The sequence below is a fragment of the Malus sylvestris genome, chromosome 11 (assembly GCF_916048215.2).
Source record: "Malus sylvestris chromosome 11, drMalSylv7.2, whole genome shotgun sequence".
Taxonomy (NCBI): Eukaryota; Viridiplantae; Streptophyta; class Magnoliopsida; order Rosales; family Rosaceae; genus Malus; species Malus sylvestris.
The window spans coordinates 35,930,854-35,948,845 of NC_062270.1; the positions used below are offsets into that span (position 1 = coordinate 35,930,854).

A 17,992-nucleotide genomic window follows, 5' to 3' on the forward strand; every position below is an offset into this window, starting at 1 on the left:
AGCAATCAGCATCTTAGAAAATTAGTGGAGAGATCGAGACAGAGAGAAACAGAGAGAGAAGAAATTAACAGTGGAAAATATGGAGGTACTGAATTGATAACAAGTTTGTATTTATAAGTTTTCGTAACTGGTAATTTCATATTTTCCTTTTCGAACTGGGAAGGGTTTCTTTTTCCTACCGGGAATGGGATATATAGAATGTTGGCCACCGTTTTGGTGTCCCTAAAATGGTGTATGTACCTTTCATGTCTCCTATTTATTCATTTAACACGTGTCTTTAACGCTAACGGAAATTCTAGCCGCTCGCATAACATTCCGAACCCTCAAAACTTTGCCAAATTTCCATGTTTGTCTGATACTCATTTATTTTGGGGATATCTTTTTCATAATAAGTTTTTTGGATAATTTTTTTCATAACAATAGAATTTAACAAAAGTGTATAAGTAATTGACACGTGTCAAATAAATGACCAATGATCTTCTGCTGTGTATAACATAAATAATACTTAGGTATTCATTAGTGAGTACTCCGTATACTCACTTTTCAATTTAATCTAATGATATTAACATGGTTTTATTGTTTAAAAAAATAATACATATGTTTCATTTTTCTTGAACTTTAAAAATATTAGAAACATGTGTCATATGTTGATTGGACCATATCATAGAATGAATATATATAGTATTTATTAGTGAAATTGTAAGACTTCGATGGGTACATGGAATTTTTTTTAAAACTAAACTAAGGTCTCTTGCCCTTCAAACAACGGTTACATTAAATTCAACTAGTCTGCTCCGCTTCCATGTTGTGCTCTTCTTTCATACCGGTCTCATTAGTTTTAGCCTTGTGATCTTGTTGAGTTTTCTTCTCCAGCAAGAAATCGATGAGGCGTTGGAGCGAAATTTGAGCATCTCTGCTCCTCATTAGTTCTCCTGCAACTTCTGCAGGGGTGACTTCAACCTCCAATATAAGTCCTTCGATCTGCTCGAAGAGTTGGTCATTGCGAACTCCATGGTAATTGAATGCCAGCTGCTTGAATGCAGAAATGGTGCAATACGACATGTGAATGTGCATGTCCATTCGGCCAGGTCTCACTAGAGCAGGATCTAGTTTGTCTTTATGATTTGTTGTGAAAATTATAATGCGTTCATCAGTACAACATGACCAAAGACCATCAATGAGGTTGAGGAGTCCGGAGAGTGTCACCTGTTGATGAAATAGTTAGTAATAAGATCACGGATATTTCTACAAGCGGAAATGTTTTCTTGCCGGACTTATATGTTAACGGACACAGATTTTTGTTGTCATCCTATTGAGTCCGGACAACCCTTCGGGAAAAAATCAACCTGATCTACAACTTGTAACGAAACAAAGCATTTGACTTGTATGATTTATTAAAACTATAAGTGACTATAAAACTGACCTGATTTCTGTTGGTATTCCACGATTCATCCTCAGATTCCCGATTTTGCAGCTTGATTGTGCAATCAATGTCTTCGATTACAAGAATAGATTTGTCAGGCATGGCTAGCAACCTTCTCTTTACATCAGAATTGGAACCAGCATCGGTTAGCTCCAACTCGTAGATGTCATAGTTAAGGTGGTTAGCAATGGCTGCAATCAAGCTGGACTTGCCTGTGCCAGGAGGGCCATACAACAAGTATCCACGTTTCCAAGCTTTTCCTATCCTCCTGTAAAATTCCTTGCCGTTTTTGAAGTTGTTCAAATCATCCAACAAAGCTTTCTTAAGCTCCGTATCCATTGCAAGGATATCGAAGGTCATGGGGTGATTTAGAGTGACCTCTTGTGTCCCGTAACAGTCATACTGGGAGTTCGTGCAGAGTTTTACTACCCTTCGTTCTCCTTTGATCGCCTTTGATCTCTCTAATATGTATGGCAGGTAAGAATTCAACACCGTCTCTTTGTGTTTCTTGTGGAATGTTAGCTCGTAGGATCTTGTTTCTGATCTTAGGGATGCATTAAGATCGCCGGGATTACAAGCACGCGAAGATTCAACCTTTGTACAAACATATTTCCACATTACTTGAACACGGTCTTCAAAAACATCAACTATCTCTTCCCCTCGATCCACTGCGACTGCTAGCTTCTTCTCCTGTGTAACCTTGCTCACTTTGATTCTTTGAAGAGAAGCGGTCTCTATCGTCCCCAAATAGGCTTCAACAGCGTCAAAAACTTCATTCAAGGACATCCCTTGGAACTCCTCTATGACAATGGTAATGTGGGAAGAGAAACAGCGGGAAATGCTGTGGAGGCCGGAGAAGAAGAAGTTTCGAAATTCTTTGGGGATGAAATCGTTGGCAATGCTTCTAAGAAGCATTGCTGAAGCTGCAAAAGTGGCTATTGCAGGCAAAAGAGCCTTTGTCTCAGACATCTTGTAAGGACAAGGTGTTTGTGTATATTGAGAAATATGGAGAAGGATATGAAATACGACTTTGAGGTACGATTTGGGTATTCTGAAAACTTGTGAAGGTGGTGAAAACTAATGAAAATGTAACATGAATATATAGAGGTCGAGGGAGAAAGTTATTACAAAGACTTTCCATTAGAGGTGGGTCTTTTCGTCGACTTTTGACCTTGACTCTTGAGAAAGGATCATGAAGAAATTTCTTACATTCACCTAAGTTTCCAAGTTGAAACTTGCATAGCACTCCCGCCTAACGTATCGTACTCAGCGGGTGAAAGATATTTCCTCTTTGGCGTGCAAGAGAAGCCGATAGGAGGGACTGTCTGGGATTAATATGCTCTTTTTTTTTAATTTTATTTTATAAAAAAAAAAAAAAAAACAGTGCTTTAGAATTAAAAACATTCATTAAATGTTCAACTACTTTATATAAAATAAAGGCTTTAAAAGCGACTTACTAACTACTTTTAAAAGCTACTGAAAGGCATTACTTTAGAAATAAACACGATATTTTATTTTTACCAAAATTTATAATTGCTTAACTTTAAAATGAAGCGATTTCTTTTATGAAAAAAAGAAATACCAAATGGGGCAAAAAAAAAGAGAGTAGTGTACTCTTCCATCAATTACAAATTCTCAGTTTGGTGCTTAGGGACATCAAACGGTTAGAAATACAGGCAATCCAAGACACCATTGAACTCAACTACTCATTTTTCTGTAAGAACTTTGAGGAAGTCACACCTACCAAAACAGTTAAAACTACGTCAAAAGTCACACCTACCTACCAAAACAGTTAGAACTTAAAACTACGTCAAAAGTCACACCGACCAAAACGGTTAAAACAACGTCAAAAAAGGGGTTTCTTCCTTTTACTTTTCCTTCTTTTTCCCTCCGAAGAGAAGGCGGGTTAGCACTTTAGAGAAGTCATGCTGGTTCAGAATCTAACACTGTCACTCAGAACCAAGGTGTGATCCACTAAACCATCTCCTTTCATTTCGGGACCCTTCTAAGCAGCTTGTACATGCCAAAAATATTCTTGTGCTGCCACAGATACGGGATGAAAAAGGACCGGTACTTGGCAGGCGAGAGCTCTCTGTCTAAGTAAGGCAACGCTCCAATCACCTGAATTTAGAAGAAAACTAATTCAGCACATAGCAATTCATTTAGGAAACTGTGTGTAAATGCAGACTCAATTTTACCTCCCAAGTTGATAAGTCACTTCCCCGAGAAGGGAAAGGCCGACTAAGCTGCAGCTCGACAAGGAATGTACATTGATCAAGATCCCGGAGCTGTAACAAAATTGATTGGTCATTTACAATGAACGCAATTTTCAGTTTTATGTAAACTAGTTTAGAGAATGGTAATTGATTACATATTGCAAGTCGGACGCTTTGTTCTTGTTGTTAAGATATGGTGGCGCTGCTGCAGTTCCACCCAAGGTAGAATTGAAGGGGAAGGGAAGAAGTCCTCGGAACCCATCATCAATCCAACGAACCTCTCCCACATAATCAGGAACAAAAAACGACGATGGGAAACGGTGCCATTCACTTCCAACGCAGAGAACAGAACCTGAAATTCAGAAGGAAGCCCAGAATTTTCAGAAAGACATGGATTCCTAAAATTGCAGACCAGAATATCAACTAGAGAACCCAATAAGCTCCTTATGCAATTTGAGACCTCAACAAGAAAAACACGTGTGAAAAAAAATGGAAGTGTATGAACACTAAAAGAAAAAGCTGGCTACTTAATCATTATTAAGCTACACAGTTGTAGAAGGTTCGTATCAGTAAACAGAACATAACAGCAAGATACTGGTCTCACCTGTTCCTACATCGTCATGATCCTCTAAAAGCTTGTAAACCTCTATAGGGGCAGAATAACCATTGATCACTGAAAACGTACGAGCATGGGAGGCACATAATATAAGGCTAAGAACCACCGGTCTAAGAATCTTTGCTGTCTGTGTGTACAAATAAACAATAGTGTGACCATACGAGGTTCAGAAAGATAATTTAACAGAAATTTATGAAAAATAGGATAAGCTCACCATAACCGTCGGAGAATTTCCTTGGGAATCATAATCGGATCGGAAAACATCAGGAAAGCTCTCAATGACAGCCGAAGCAGCAACACAAATTAGAGGATATATTGGATAAAGGAACCTGCAATGATAAATGGAAATATCTAATTATCAATTGCATCTAAAGTGCAGTTAACTAACAATCTTAAGAATTCTGTGACATCACCAAATACCAAAGTGACTCACTAAATATCAAAACATTCCTATCCGAGACTACAAACGGACCCTTGGCCACTCAGAAATACACAAACTGGACATTGATGACTATGGGGAAAAAAATAACCCCAAAAAAAAATTTGTTGAAGGACAACGCAAGGTTAGTGTTGTGTATGATTATGGTGAGAAATATGGAAATATTAATAATCAGAAGAACCTCAGATTTTGTTTAAGTAGGATAGAGGAGAAAGTATAAAGGAAATATCAAGGCACCGAGCTATCAACAGCATTTCAATTTTTTTATTGCAAATGCACAAGTGAGCAAATTTAGGAAGTGGTAGATTTCGTCGGAGATAAGCAAATACGACTAGCAGGAACATACTCAAATTCAATCAATAATAGAACAGTATGTAACAAGTTTCCTGATATCATAAAAGGTAACATTATTCGAACCTTTCTTCTTTGTGTGGCTGCAAAGACATGAATGCCAACCAAATATAAAGTGGTGAGACAACAATCAGCAAGTTGGGGGCATACTTTTTCCTTGCAATCGGCACCATTGCCAAAAACAGCAATGCAAGTACAAAACAAAAGTTAAAATTGTTAAATCCGTTCCTTAGATAATATAGCGGCCCCTCAGTTCCATACAAATGGCTCTCACCGCCTCCTGCAACATTATAGATCAACAGATTTAACACAGAGGATGTCCATCTGCTGTAGTAGTAATGATCAATAAGAACCGACGAGACCTGAAAAGACCTCCAATGTATAAGCATAAGCATCATAAAAAAATATGAAAGAAATAACTTAAAGTGAAATATATAACTCTTTTTTTTTTTGAGAAGAAGTGAAATATATAACTCTATTTGTGCCAATTACGCAGGTCCAGGCTATACTTTGTACATCCACCCACAAAATACCAATAATGACTTACAAGAAGAGCAACAGAGATAGCTGCCCCGGCAAGAAAAGCTTGTTTGAATCTTCTAGCTAGAGAGTAGAATGTGACTGGTAAGAAAGCTAAGATTGAGAATGGCCAGCCAAGGATTACGCCTACAGCTGCGACTGTAACTGACATGGCGTATTTATCAAGTAGAAATAAGCCGGATGAAAGAGACATGGCATACATAGAGAACGAGCTTGGCAAGAAACCTGGAAAAGTAATGTCATCAACAATCATTTATGGAATAATTAGCTCCGGAAAAGCAAGAGAGCTAAGGCCAACTCACTTGTGCTAGCGAAAAAACAACCGCTGGTTAAGCATAGCATTGCAAGTGTGTAAGAAGCAAGACGTTTTCCATACTTTCTTGAAAGAGCAACTACCAGAACAGTGTCAGTGATAACAGAAAGGAAAGCAAGAAAGATTCTAACAGCATAGAATACTCTCACCTGTAAGCACAAAGAACTGGTTCAGCACAACTCCATAACACTAAAGGCAAGAAATAAATTTCTGCTAAAATAAAACAGAAAGTTCAAAAAAGGCAAGGGGAAAAAACCAATCGTACTTTTTCCTCAGCAAACAACCAGGAAGCAGGTTGACCCACCAATTCATGGAAAAGAATGTACAAATAGGACCGAAGTGCAAACTGTGAACTGCAAAAGGCGTATAACAATAAAATTCATACGTAGGATTTCTAAAATAGAAAACGAAAGCAGTCATTATCGCATTTACAATGGCCATGATCCAGACAATATTTTAAGAGCACACAGCAAAGGATACAATAACTGAGTAAAAAAGATATCATGCTACCAATGGTAAGCATTTAACTCCAACTACAAAATGCTAATCTAAACACATATATCCACACCATTAGCTCCATTCTAACGTCAGTTTGTAAAAATCAAACTCGATAAACCAAAAGCCATTACGCTGAAGATTCACTTACTAGTTATAAAACTACCGTAACGAAGTAAATCACATCGGTTCATATGAAGACTGCAATTAGTTCATGAGCTGCAATGCTCTACAAAATCTTGTACGTTAGTAAGCAGTAAGCTTTTCGAGGACAACCAAATTCCCCAATAAATTGAATCCAGAGCTTAATAGTTCTCTACAAATTATAACAAAAAATAGCATTATATTAACATCTTTAATATCAAACAAACTTCAAATAACCAAAAAGACAAATAATTTCATACCAAGCAAAATAAAAACAACCCAGAAAATAACAAACAATCAAAACCCAGAAACAAAACACCTAAAAACAGAACAAGTTTCAATTTTTCAGGGAGGAAAAAGAAAGAGAATTGAAAAGGGTACCTGTATTCCCAAGTTTGGAAACCAGATTTGTAGAGAAGGAAATGGAGAGGCTCCCAATAGTTGAAGACCTCGTCGCAGTCGTGTATGATGTTTGATGTGGCGCTCATGTACCTCAGCATTCCCAAAGCCACCAGCGGAAAGAACCACCCAAACCCTTTGTCGGCAGCGCCGCCGTCCGATTTCCCTTGCTTGTCGACTTTCGAGTAAGATGACGACGGCGGCGGCGATGATGATGATGAAGGATCATCGGACTGTTGAGGGCGTCTCAGCCTCGTGGAGAGAGACATGGTGAACTCTGCTGCTGTAGCTTTTCGGGGTTACTCAGTGAAATGGGTGTGTGTGTAGAGGAAAATAATTCTTTGCTTTCTTGCAAAGTTAAGATTAAGAAACTTTGGTGATTAAATTTAAAACTTCCACCAGTCCACCACTTGTATTAAAGTTTGATGTGGTGGGGAATTATTGGATTATTAAATGTTGATTAATGTACTTAATTTTTATTGGTGACATATCATTTGATTTTCAAATTTAATCTCACTAACATTATCCTAAAAAGAATATTGAGGAAATTTTACGATACTTCAAAATATGAGATACTAAACGCTTCTAAACCATTAATCTTATTTTTGGTCATTCATTTTAGAGGTTTTGTTTATTTATATTACAAATTCAATCCTCTTAGGCCATCTCCAACCGAATGAGGGCCAGACGACTCGTTTTAGCCTTGTAGCCCTCCAAAAAGTTAATATTTTAATGAACAGTGTAGGGTCATATTTCTTATAATATCCAACTAAGGGGCCAGAGGGCCATAGGCCAAACACAGCCATGTAACAAAAAATCATCTCCAACTGAGGGCCAAAGGGCCAAACATAATTTATTATTTAAATTTAAAAACTACAACTTAAATTTTGAAACTACAAATTAAATTTAAAAACTACAACAACTTAAATTTAAAGTCTATAATCATCATCTTCATCATCTGCCATTGTAGGAGTATAGTCGGAGGTAAACAACTGCCGTCAGGCCATAATTTCCCTCTTATTCCTATTAAAATAGGGCTTACTCATTGGAGTATAATATAAAAGGTTCCTTTGCACATTCCTATCATTCATCTCTTCTTGTATTTGTTTGGCCCGTTCTTCATGCCTACGGTTCATTTCTTCCGCGGCAATGGCATTTTGCTCTGCCATGAATCGCAAAGAGGCCGCCATTTCCTGTTGAAAGGCGATATCATCCTTTGCTTTGCCCTTTTCCTTCAATTTTCGGGCCTTGTTTCGTCCCATAGCCCTAGGTATGGAACCTTCACCCGAGAAGACGGATTTTCTACCCTTATTTCTTGAATGGTAGGAGATCCATCTTCATCCCCATCTACAACTAAGGATGCAGTTTCGAACATCAGTGTAGGACCTACTCTATGTTGAGGTGGATCTTCAAATAACACCCACTATTTACAAATTTCCCAACGACGGTGATGCTTAAAAGGTTTCAAGTTGCCCTCCATATACAATTCCTCCGCTTGGCGTACCTAGAAAATATAATTACAAAAATTAAAGGAAATTAATCTATGAAATTAAATGTAATATAATTAATATTTAAAGGAAATTAATTTATGAAATTACAAAAATTAAAGGAAATTAATTTAATAAATTGTGAAAACACTTACTTCGTCGTAGTAATCGGCGCCGTTTTCATATCTACTTGCGGCCGCTAACAGTGCTTGATGCCATTTATTCAAACTTGGATAAAGATGTTTATTCCATCTTGAAGAACAATTCTCGTGGTTTTGAGTATTCAGTGGAGTGGTGCCTTCGTAGAACTCATAGTATTTTTTGGACACACGAGTCCAAACACCTTCACTTGTTTGAGAAGTCTCCCTTACACTATATTCCGAGACCCATCTATAAGCCCTGCAAAGAGCTTCATTTTCTTTTCGGGTCTAAGCCCTACCTTTTATTACAGATCTGGCCATTTGAAAATTATTGAAAAAATTGATGGAAATATTATTGGAAGAGGTAAGAAAATAGAATGTGAAAATTTGAAATAGAATGAAATGAGATAGTATGGAATGGTGAAAATTATGTGAGAAATGATGTAGGAATGACTTAGGTATTTATAGGATAAAAGGGGGAATTTCTAAAAAAAAAAATTAAATTTGGCCGGGAAAAAAAAATTCAAATCCAATGGTAACTGACGTCAACTACCATTGGATTCAAAATTTTTGACCAACCCCGGACCGGCTAGCTGGCTAGGTTGGGCCAACCAGTTGGCCATTTTCTCCTTTTTTTGGCCTGGTGGGATCCACAAGCCATTTGCTTGACTCTCGGTTGGAGACGGTTTTCATGTCATTTCAAGTTATTTTTAATCATTTGACCCTCTAGACGGATCTGTTGGAGATGACCTTACACAACCCAAGGGTCCCAAACTTGTACAATCAAATATAAAAGCACTTCGAGCTGCAACCAAAGTTGTACGATCCTAAAATTAGGTATCCAATTGAATGTCCAATCGTAGTAATCGCATCTACTATGCAAGAAAATTATAGTCGTCGAGAAACATGCTTTTTAGGGAAAGTTGTAAAAATAAATAAATAAATAAAAACCACCAATCCGTTATTGTTCGCTTATGTATACATTCGGCAAATCATTTTAATTTTTATACAAGCGACATTTTACCTCTTTGCGTTTGTGTAGAAACAATCCTTGGATTTTGAAAGTTGGAATTATTTGATGGTCAAGAAAACAAGCCATGAAACATGAAGCACATAAATGCCATGCCATTTTGCATTGAAACACAACAAAACAGTTCCACTGCGTGTTTGCTTAAGTTTGTGTCAACAATGACAATGCTGGCTCTAGTTATTCTGCACAGCAATCTGATCACAGAACTTAAACAAGTTCGCTCAAATATCTGGCCTTAAGGTGGATGATTAAAAGGCATCATCCACTTTCGGGTAAATTTAACTCAGTTTTTCGGGACACAACCCGTCTCTCGAAAGCAGAAAAACATAACGAAAAGAGCAGAAATACACGTTTAACCGGTGTTCTGTAAGCCGGCAGCAATACCCTTCATTGTCAAGATGAGGGTGTCCTCCAGACCAGGCGCGTACTCGCTTGTTGGGTTCAGCTTTACAAGTTCATTAGCCGGCTTGTTTGTTTCGTTGATTTCCTTTGAGATGTGTGGCCGCAGTGTCACGTGGAAGTTTGGATCACGGATCCGTTTCAGTGTATATGCTTGGCAAACATTGAGGGTTGTGATGTATGAATCACGCAGGCGGAGTCTTTGCTTCAAGTGCGGGTCACCTTCGAGAAGATCCTTGTGTCCAGCAATCTACCAAGGGACAAAAAGGCAAACGTCAATTTATTTCATGCAGTAACAAATCACGACAAATGTTCCGAGAAAACTGATGAATTTCTTCATTGTTCGTTTGGTATACAACTATGAACTACTCAATGTTTTATGACGTACTCAAAATTTCATAGGTGTTCTCTCAAAGTCGAAGATTTTACCTGTAACAGAAAGTTCTTGGTTTCTTCATAGTTGGACCGTAATAGCTCTCCGAATGACCATAGGTCTTCTGAAACAAGGAGTTTATCATATAACGCAGCTATTCCGGGGTTTCCCTTGGCAAACACCATTTCAACCAAATCAATAGTGACCCTGAAGAAAGGCCATTGGTTGTACATCTCTTGCAGCATGTGAAGATTCTTAATGTCCTTCTTAATGACATGTCTGAAGGCTGCTCCGAAGCCTAACCACACTGGAAGATGGAACCTTGTTTGTGTCCAGGCGAAAATCCATGGGATTGCACGAAGGGACTCAATGCCTCCACTAGGCTTTCGCTTTGAGGGGCGACTGCCAATGTTCATCCGACCATACTCCAGCTCCGGTGTAGCCTGGATCACAAGTACGCAATGGTCATTACATCGAAAATAATCAGAGCAGAAAAATTAATGTAATTAAAGTATCAAATGCTTACAAGACGGAAGTACTCGACAAATCGGGGTTCTTGGAAAACAATGGAACGATAGTCCTCTGTAGCTACAACAGCCATTTCGTCCATAAGTGCACGCCATTCCGGTTTTGGTGAAACTGGCATATGCATTCCGTGCTCTAATGTAGCAGCGGTGAAACGCTGGAGTGTTCTAAAACACAAGAGCTCCTCTCCAAACGACTGCTCAATAACTTCACCTTGGACAGTGACACGGAGTGAACCATGAATCGTATCTGGTGGTTGAGACAATATAGCAAGATGGGTGGGCCCACCTCCCCTTCCAACAGTGCCACCACGACCATGGAACATAGTTAGCTTCACACCAAATTTCTTAGCAACGTTTATAAGCTCCTCCTGTGCCTTATATAACTGCCATGCTGCAGAGAAACGCCCAGCATCTTTGCCAGAATCTGAGTACCCAATCATGACTTCTTGCTTTCCATTGATTCGCTCTCTATACCAATCAATCGAGAAAAGCCGAGCCAAAGCAGCAGGAGCAGCCTCCAGATCTGCAAGCTTCTCAAACAGTGGAACAACTCTCAGTGGTTTCTTCACATGGCATTCACGTTGCAGGAGCTCAACTGCAAGCACATCAGATGGAGCAGTCGCCATTGATATGATGTATGCTCCAAAGTTATCAGATGGAAGTTCTGATATCACATGTAATGTGTCCAAAACATCAGAAATTTCTTCCGTTTTTGGAAGGTCAGGGCCAAACAGTGGGCGCTTGCCACACAGTTCAGATAAAAGCCACTCCTGACGGCGTTCTTCAGACCACTCACGATAGGAACCAATTTCCAGATGCTTGGTGATGGCATCAATCACATCAGTATGCCTGTCAGATTCTTGCCTAATATCGAGCTTCACAAGTGAAAGTCCAAAGGTAGACACTTGCCTTAAGAAATCAAGAAGTGATCCATCAGCAATTGCCCGGTCACCACAAGAGCAGAGTGATCTGTAACAGAGTTCGAGCGGTTCCAAGAACTACACATAATTTAAATCACAGTTAGGCTTACAGTCGATTAACCAAATGAGAATAAAGGGGCAAGATATAATATGACACCATCTGATGGATCACACAATTTCTTAAGAATGGCAGTACCTGCTCAACACTAATCAGTGTTGCCTCCTCTGGAATGTCAGAGTGCCCACTGGCTAACAACTGACGAGAACGTTCACGTGTATGATAAAGCTTATCCCTTACATCACCGAGAATCACACGGTAGGGTTCATTTGGAGGAACTTGCTTCCAAAATTCTGAATCAAGAAACAAAGGCAATAAGTATCACAAGAAACACAATGTTCGCCAAATTAGAAGGCATGAAAGGAAAACCGTAAGTATTGGAGGGAAAAATTGTGCTTGTTTTCTTGGTCTATAACAGTGGGTATTCCTTGGGAAAGCCTGAACAGTGAACAGGATGTAGATCCTTTGAATGTTATTCCTAATAATTAAAGGTCATCTGCCTTTATGGTTTACAAAAGCAAGTTCTCTAAATTAGATGCACTGAAGAATAAGACTCGAAAAAGTTTAACTATAACTGTAATCCACCATATGACTGCAGTTCACGTGCTATCTTCACATACTGATGTAGACTTTTAAGGCCGGATATATAAACCGATTTTCCTTTTTCTCCAGAGTTATCTCAGCCAGTGAAACTAGATCTAAGGTTTGTTGCCATTGTGTTACTGCAGCAATTTTATGGTTGTGGAGATCTAAAATATCAGTATAAGCTCATTTTATTTGGGCTTTACTTAGTGTAAAATTTTACTTGGACTGTACATTGTGCACCTGTTTATTAGTCAATATTTATGAAAAATGTTGGAAGAAATATATTGTAGCATGACGTGTATAGTCCACGTCATTCAAGTTTCTTTAAATCCATCATGTAAACAGTTTCCCTCTACGTCTCATTAAGAAAATGCAGCACAGGACGTAATTTTAAAAATCATATTGAGGGACCAACCGCAATAGAACTATGATTACCTATGTAGTGCTTTGCATCTCTCCTCGTGGACCTGTGAAGTACATCTGCACGAACACGGAGTTCATCATTGCACCGCCACATAGACAACTGCCAGAAAAGAAAAGAAATTAGCAAGATACAGAGACTAACATAGTAAAGCAACAAAATCCCACTGAAACCAAAAAGTAACCACTTAAATGAGTAACGAAACTCCTCAAACACAATTTCAAGATGCTTTTTCAGGTACCTCAAACATAAGATCCTCTATCTGAGAATAGTACAAGTTTGAAGCCATCATTCTAGCCAGTAGGCAAACATCCCTTGTTACCTCAGGAGTTACTCTTGGATTGCCTGCTCCCATGAAAGAAGATGTTGATCCAAATTAGTGAACGGTGTGCAAAAGCACACAAGTTGGCACATATATCATACATTCAAGATAGCACAATTCATGTTATTGAACAAGAGTCATACCATCACGATCACCACCCATCCAAGAAGAAAACTGAATAAGTGGGGCATTATGAGGAACCCGTTCGTTAATCCCAATATTCTTCAAAGCTGTGTCAACACGACGTAGGAACTTTGGGACACCCTTCCAAATTGTTTCATGGAAATAGCTCATCCCTGCTCTCATTTCATCTTGTGGTGTGGGAGCTGTTCTTCGGATCTCATCAGTACGAAATGCAGCTTGGATCTACAAATTGAAAAACCAACATGAAGGAGAATAATTGACAACTGATATCATTTCAAGCTCAAGCTCGAATTCTACAAGACTCAGAATATCCTGCCGGATTGTCTCATGTAAACATAATATTTGGAAAAATCTTGCCACTGTTGAATCTACCTGAATTTCAAATTGACGAAAATGCACTTTATGGGAGTCAAACATATTCTCAGCAATGCATATGTGGACAAAAGTCCTTTTTTAATGCTCACGTCAATAAAATCAAGATATTGATAGTACACATGAAAAAGTAAAATGGCTACCTCTCTCTGAAGTGCCTCATCAATCTCCTGCTTATCATCAGGAGTAATGTCTTTCGCATACAACTGGGTTAAACAATTCCGAATCCTGAACAAATGTGAGTGTCCAAGAGTGAGAGAGAGTGAGAGCCATAAGAATCTAAGCCATAAATCTACACGAGTTTCTACAAACAAAAGTCAAAGATGCAGATTGTAGTAGTAGTTCAAGAGCAAACCTTCCATGCTTCTGAAGTAAGGATCTACGAACTGATTGTGTAGGATGAGCAGTGAGGACCAAATCAACAGTCTGATTTTTAAGAGCATCAAAAACCTCTTGGGGAGACTTTTTGAGATCCCCCACAAGCCTCTTGAGAGTTTCTTCAATGTCTGATTCAGTCGTTGCAGAATTTTCATCAGCAAAGTCACCCTTTTTGAGCTTTTGTCGTCTGCGGTAAGCAATCTGGACCTCCTCAGCCAAGTTGGCCAAGCTAAGCATGTGGGCGAAGGATTTTGCAATAACAATAGAATCACCTGGGTCCAAACTTGTTAATACATTTCCAAGCTCTGACAGCTTTTTCGGGTCATGCTTTCCTTCATACTCAGCAGAAAGCTCATAACATGCTTGAACCTGTACAAACATAAATGTCATGAATGACGTTAGTGTTCCATAATCGTGCAACTCATAACACTCATCACAATCAATTTTGCCTCAAAACTAACAACATTAATGACTCCTTTTGTATTTTCTCCAATCCAAACCATATCCGACTGAAGAGCTCAAACTCAAGCCACTGGGGATCTCTCATGAATCATTAACCAATCTACCAAAAGCCTAAAAATTGTTGATTAAAATATCTAAATAGGCGGTTAAATACAATACGAGTTTCAAACTTCCACTTGCAAATTCAAGTGCTTTGGACCATAGGCATTGACCAAATCAAACATCTCAAACTGAGCCTAGAAAACTATTGATTAACATATCGTGAACAGAATTTGGGTTCCCATATAAAGAAGATTTCTATCGAAAACCAAGATTTGTACGTTCCTTAAAGGATTCATAAATCCACTAAAATCAAAGGGTTCATACAAATTCGAAATGGGTTTTCAAATTCACACACAAAGTTCCATACTTTTAGCAATACAATATAAATGCAGCCAATTCTAATCACAAATTCAAGTGTTTTACATCACGGGTACCAACCAAAATCAAGATTGAACATCACAAACCGATCAAAATCAATTTCACAGCTAATCGAACCCAAAAAACTCACCGTTTCCCTGAGATCCTCCCCATGTAAATCTTGAAGAATATCCAGAAACCGATCCAGAAGCAAAGCATCGTATTCCACCAGCTTGTCATCCTCGCTCACTTTGGCCGGAACCAGAAGCCGAAGCTGCGCGTCAATGGACGCCATCTTCTCCAGATTCCTGTTAGCCATTGCTCCCCACAGATCCTCACTCTGTGGACAACTAACCCACCACAAAAAAGTACAAAAAATCAGAACTTGAAAATAATAAAAACCCCAAAAAAAACTGAAAAATTGAACATATGAGCCTGAAATCTCGGATTGAATCAAAACACAATGGCACAAAATTCTGATCAGGACCCAGAAAACTAGAGCCTGAAAAATGTAGGAATCAACGGGCAGAAGCCACGTGCAGCGTGGAGATTGTGCATACTAAACAGACCATTCATTGAGAACAAAGCTGGTTTTTTTATGACCCAGATAAGAATGATCGCGTATTGTGTTGTCGACAATAATAACAATAATAAAATGGGGTACCTGAATCTGGGGAAGTTTGGATTTTCAGCAAGAAGACGAAAGACGAAAAGTGGGATCAATGAACCAGGGAGAAAGAGTGAGAGCTGTGAGATCCAAACGAAGGGGTGGGAGCGAGTATATATAGAAAGTGTCTGGGTCTGCGATTTCACAAGTTTGGTTTGTTTATTACCGCTCTCACAGTGTCTGACACGCTTCACCCTTAGGCATACTTGACTTCGCTTATTTACTATTCAACTGTTCATGTCCCCTCTCTCCTTCTCTCCATTCGAAGTTGGCCCTACTCGGGAGTGGGAAGTGTTGCAACTTGCAAGTGTGGAATATCCAGTCAAAGATGCTGTAATCTTTGCAAGTGTGAAGTGCAATTTGTTTACTTTCCATTGTGAGAATATAGTTTTCAACGTCAATATGTTGCTTTTCTGTAAAATTGAAAAAATAGAAAAAAGGGTTTCTCATTTTCTTGAAATGACTTAATTAAAAATAGGAAAATTTTGTTAACCCACTAAAATCGTTGCATCTCGTTCAATATATTAAATCTTGGGGTTAGTTGTTAAAAACGGTGAGCTATGGACGCGTCAAAATCTTCTTCCTTAAATAATATTGTTTGTTGAAAAAAAATAAATAAATAAATATATATATATATATATATATATTTCATTTGGTAGTTTGGCACGTCTATTTTTTTAACTGACGTGGATCCCAAATGAGTGTTGGTGCAAATTATTTGTTGTGATGTGAACTATAAAGTGAAACTATTTTAAAATAAACTATTTCGTGTGCTTGTTATCGTGCAACATGAATTAGTTTTACTAGCATATGGGCACACACAAAATGTGTGAGATTTTTTTTTTTTTTTGAAATAGAAGGAGAGAGGCAGAGAGTGATAGAGAATGTGGGAATGAGAAGTTTTTTTTTTTTAATTTTAATTTGAGATATGTTAGGATTACATATATGTGAGGCTTTGAAAAAAAAACAAAATTTGGTTGTGTAAAATTACATTTATGCCCCATATTTTTTATTCATGTTCTATTTTAATTAGAGAGTTAAACTGGTAATTTCATAGGATTTTGGTTGACAATGAATGTTTTATTAATTAGTAGAGATTATTATTCTTTTATCATATTGGAGTAGGGGGTTTAGAAATTAAAAACTATTATTGGCTAACTTGTTCTTCACAAATAAAAAATGGAAAACTACAAAAGGTGCTTGTTAATGCATATATAATTAGAGTCACAGTTCTAAAAATTTCTGTCTAGCGCCGCCTAGGCCTTGTCTAGGTGTTAGGCGGCTTGTGACATCCCGTCCCGAGATTTATCGTATTTTATTCTCAGTAGTATTTAACTTGTCAAAATACCCCTAAGATGTCACGTAGGCCTTCCACGTGGACTCAAATTTCCCTTCATTTTTCCAGTCATATTTTACTATTTTTGAATAGTACTTATTTTCACGAACATGTGGCCGCAGATGGAATTCAATTTGGAGTTATAACAAACAAGTTACGTTCGAAATTGTGTAAAAATATCCAAGATAAATTCTAAACTTGGAATTTCCCCTTGTGCAGCGTGCACCACTGCATGAGTCTTTTGGGACATTGAAATCTGGACAATGATTGTCTGCCCTTCACTTCCGATGCCTTTCCCGTGCCCTCCTGTTTTGTGTGGTCACAGTTAAGCCACGTCAACATTTTATATTGTTTTTTTATAGATATAATAAGACAAAAATGAATAGTAATATAAGGAGGGCACCGGAAGTGGAGGGCAGACAATCCTTGTCCCTGAAATCTGCCTTCATGCAGAGTTTTTTTTATAGGACTATGATTCTCTTCTTTCCTCTTTCCATCCTCTTCCATCCCTTCCTCTCATATTATCTTATGTTGTCTTTCTCTTGTTATAAAAAAATTAATATAAGATGTTGACATAGCTTAACCGTGACCGTTCAAATAGGAGGAGATGGAAGAATAGAGAAAAAAAGAAGTAAGAGAATCATACTCATTTTTTATTGCATGTATTGACGACTTTGGTTGGTGCGTGCAAATGAACCGTTAAAATAATGGTTTATTTGGGTTTTGGACAACCCACTTTTCCCTATCAGACATTGCCATTACTTTCCATTATTAAATCAATTCTCACTTTCTTTTCACTTTTAGAGCAAGTCCAACTCTAAAAAAAATACGCCAGCATCTAGCCTATTTAATTCATTCAGTGAATATTGATAAACCCCAATTAATAGTAAGCGGTCCTCATTGTGCCACGTTAGTACCCATTAATTTTAAATTTCAAATTTTTTTTACCATTGGAAATCCAACGGTCCAGAAAACTAGCTGTTGGAAATCCAATGGCCTAGAAACAAACCCGTGGCCTCCATCTGATCATCTCAGT

At 38.1% G+C, this 17,992-nt stretch overlaps 3 protein-coding genes across 3 annotated transcripts; all 3 read right to left on the reverse strand.

Moving 5' to 3' along the window:
* Window positions 1–664: 664 nt before the first annotated feature.
* Window positions 665–2,787, reverse strand: LOC126589926 (AAA-ATPase At3g50940-like). The gene is made up of 2 exons (XM_050255374.1): window positions 1,424–2,787; window positions 665–1,206 (listed from the first exon to the last, which is right to left on the reverse strand). Exons 1-2 carry the CDS (start codon window positions 2,390–2,392, stop codon window positions 781–783), a joined length of 1,395 nt encoding a protein of 464 aa, XP_050111331.1. The 5' UTR covers window positions 2,393–2,787; the 3' UTR covers window positions 665–780.
* A 230-nt stretch (window positions 2,788–3,017) lies between these two features.
* LOC126589925 (dol-P-Man:Man(6)GlcNAc(2)-PP-Dol alpha-1,2-mannosyltransferase-like) lies at window positions 3,018–7,298 on the reverse strand. The gene is made up of 11 exons (XM_050255373.1): window positions 6,919–7,298; window positions 6,164–6,251; window positions 5,888–6,047; window positions 5,593–5,810; window positions 5,112–5,407; window positions 4,470–4,584; window positions 4,244–4,382; window positions 3,795–3,991; window positions 3,622–3,711; window positions 3,247–3,544; window positions 3,018–3,163 (listed from the first exon to the last, which is right to left on the reverse strand). Exons 1-10 carry the CDS (start codon window positions 7,203–7,205, stop codon window positions 3,413–3,415), a joined length of 1,722 nt encoding a protein of 573 aa, XP_050111330.1. The 5' UTR covers window positions 7,206–7,298; the 3' UTR covers window positions 3,018–3,163; window positions 3,247–3,412.
* A 2,363-nt stretch (window positions 7,299–9,661) lies between these two features.
* On the reverse strand, window positions 9,662–15,785 carry LOC126589924 (phosphoenolpyruvate carboxylase, housekeeping isozyme). The gene is made up of 11 exons (XM_050255372.1): window positions 15,618–15,785; window positions 15,105–15,303; window positions 14,070–14,461; window positions 13,858–13,942; window positions 13,342–13,564; window positions 13,118–13,221; window positions 12,891–12,978; window positions 12,009–12,163; window positions 10,892–11,890; window positions 10,422–10,808; window positions 9,662–10,242 (listed from the first exon to the last, which is right to left on the reverse strand). Exons 2-11 carry the CDS (start codon window positions 15,270–15,272, stop codon window positions 9,946–9,948), a joined length of 2,898 nt encoding a protein of 965 aa, XP_050111329.1. The 5' UTR covers window positions 15,273–15,303; window positions 15,618–15,785; the 3' UTR covers window positions 9,662–9,945.
* Between the last annotated feature and the right edge of the window lie 2,207 nt (window positions 15,786–17,992).

What these genes read in the sequence shown, in the direction of transcription:
- LOC126589925 (XM_050255373.1), bottom strand. Translation starts at nt 7,205, where the DNA reads ATGTCTCTCTCCACGAGGCTGAGACGCCCTCAACAGTCCGATGATCCT. An exon ending in GGTTGTTTGCTGAGGAAAAA is followed by an intron (nt 6,048 to 6,163) that starts GTACGATTGGTT and finishes TTGTGCTTACAG; the next exon opens with GTGAGAGTATTCTATGCTGT. An exon ending in TTGTTTTTTCGCTAGCACAA is followed by an intron (nt 5,811 to 5,887) that starts GTGAGTTGGCCT and finishes TTACTTTTCCAG; the next exon opens with GTTTCTTGCCAAGCTCGTTC.
- LOC126589926 (XM_050255374.1), bottom strand. Translation starts at nt 2,392, where the DNA reads ATGTCTGAGACAAAGGCTCTTTTGCCTGCAATAGCCACTTTTGCAGCT. An exon ending in GGAATACCAACAGAAATCAG is followed by an intron (nt 1,207 to 1,423) that starts GTCAGTTTTATA and finishes TTTCATCAACAG; the next exon opens with GTGACACTCTCCGGACTCCT.
- LOC126589924 (XM_050255372.1), bottom strand. Translation starts at nt 15,272, where the DNA reads ATGGCTAACAGGAATCTGGAGAAGATGGCGTCCATTGACGCGCAGCTT. An exon ending in TTACTTCAGAAGCATGGAAG is followed by an intron (nt 13,943 to 14,069) that starts GTTTGCTCTTGA and finishes ACATTTGTTCAG; the next exon opens with GATTCGGAATTGTTTAACCC. An exon ending in ATGAGGCACTTCAGAGAGAG is followed by an intron (nt 13,565 to 13,857) that starts GTAGCCATTTTA and finishes TTCAATTTGTAG; the next exon opens with ATCCAAGCTGCATTTCGTAC.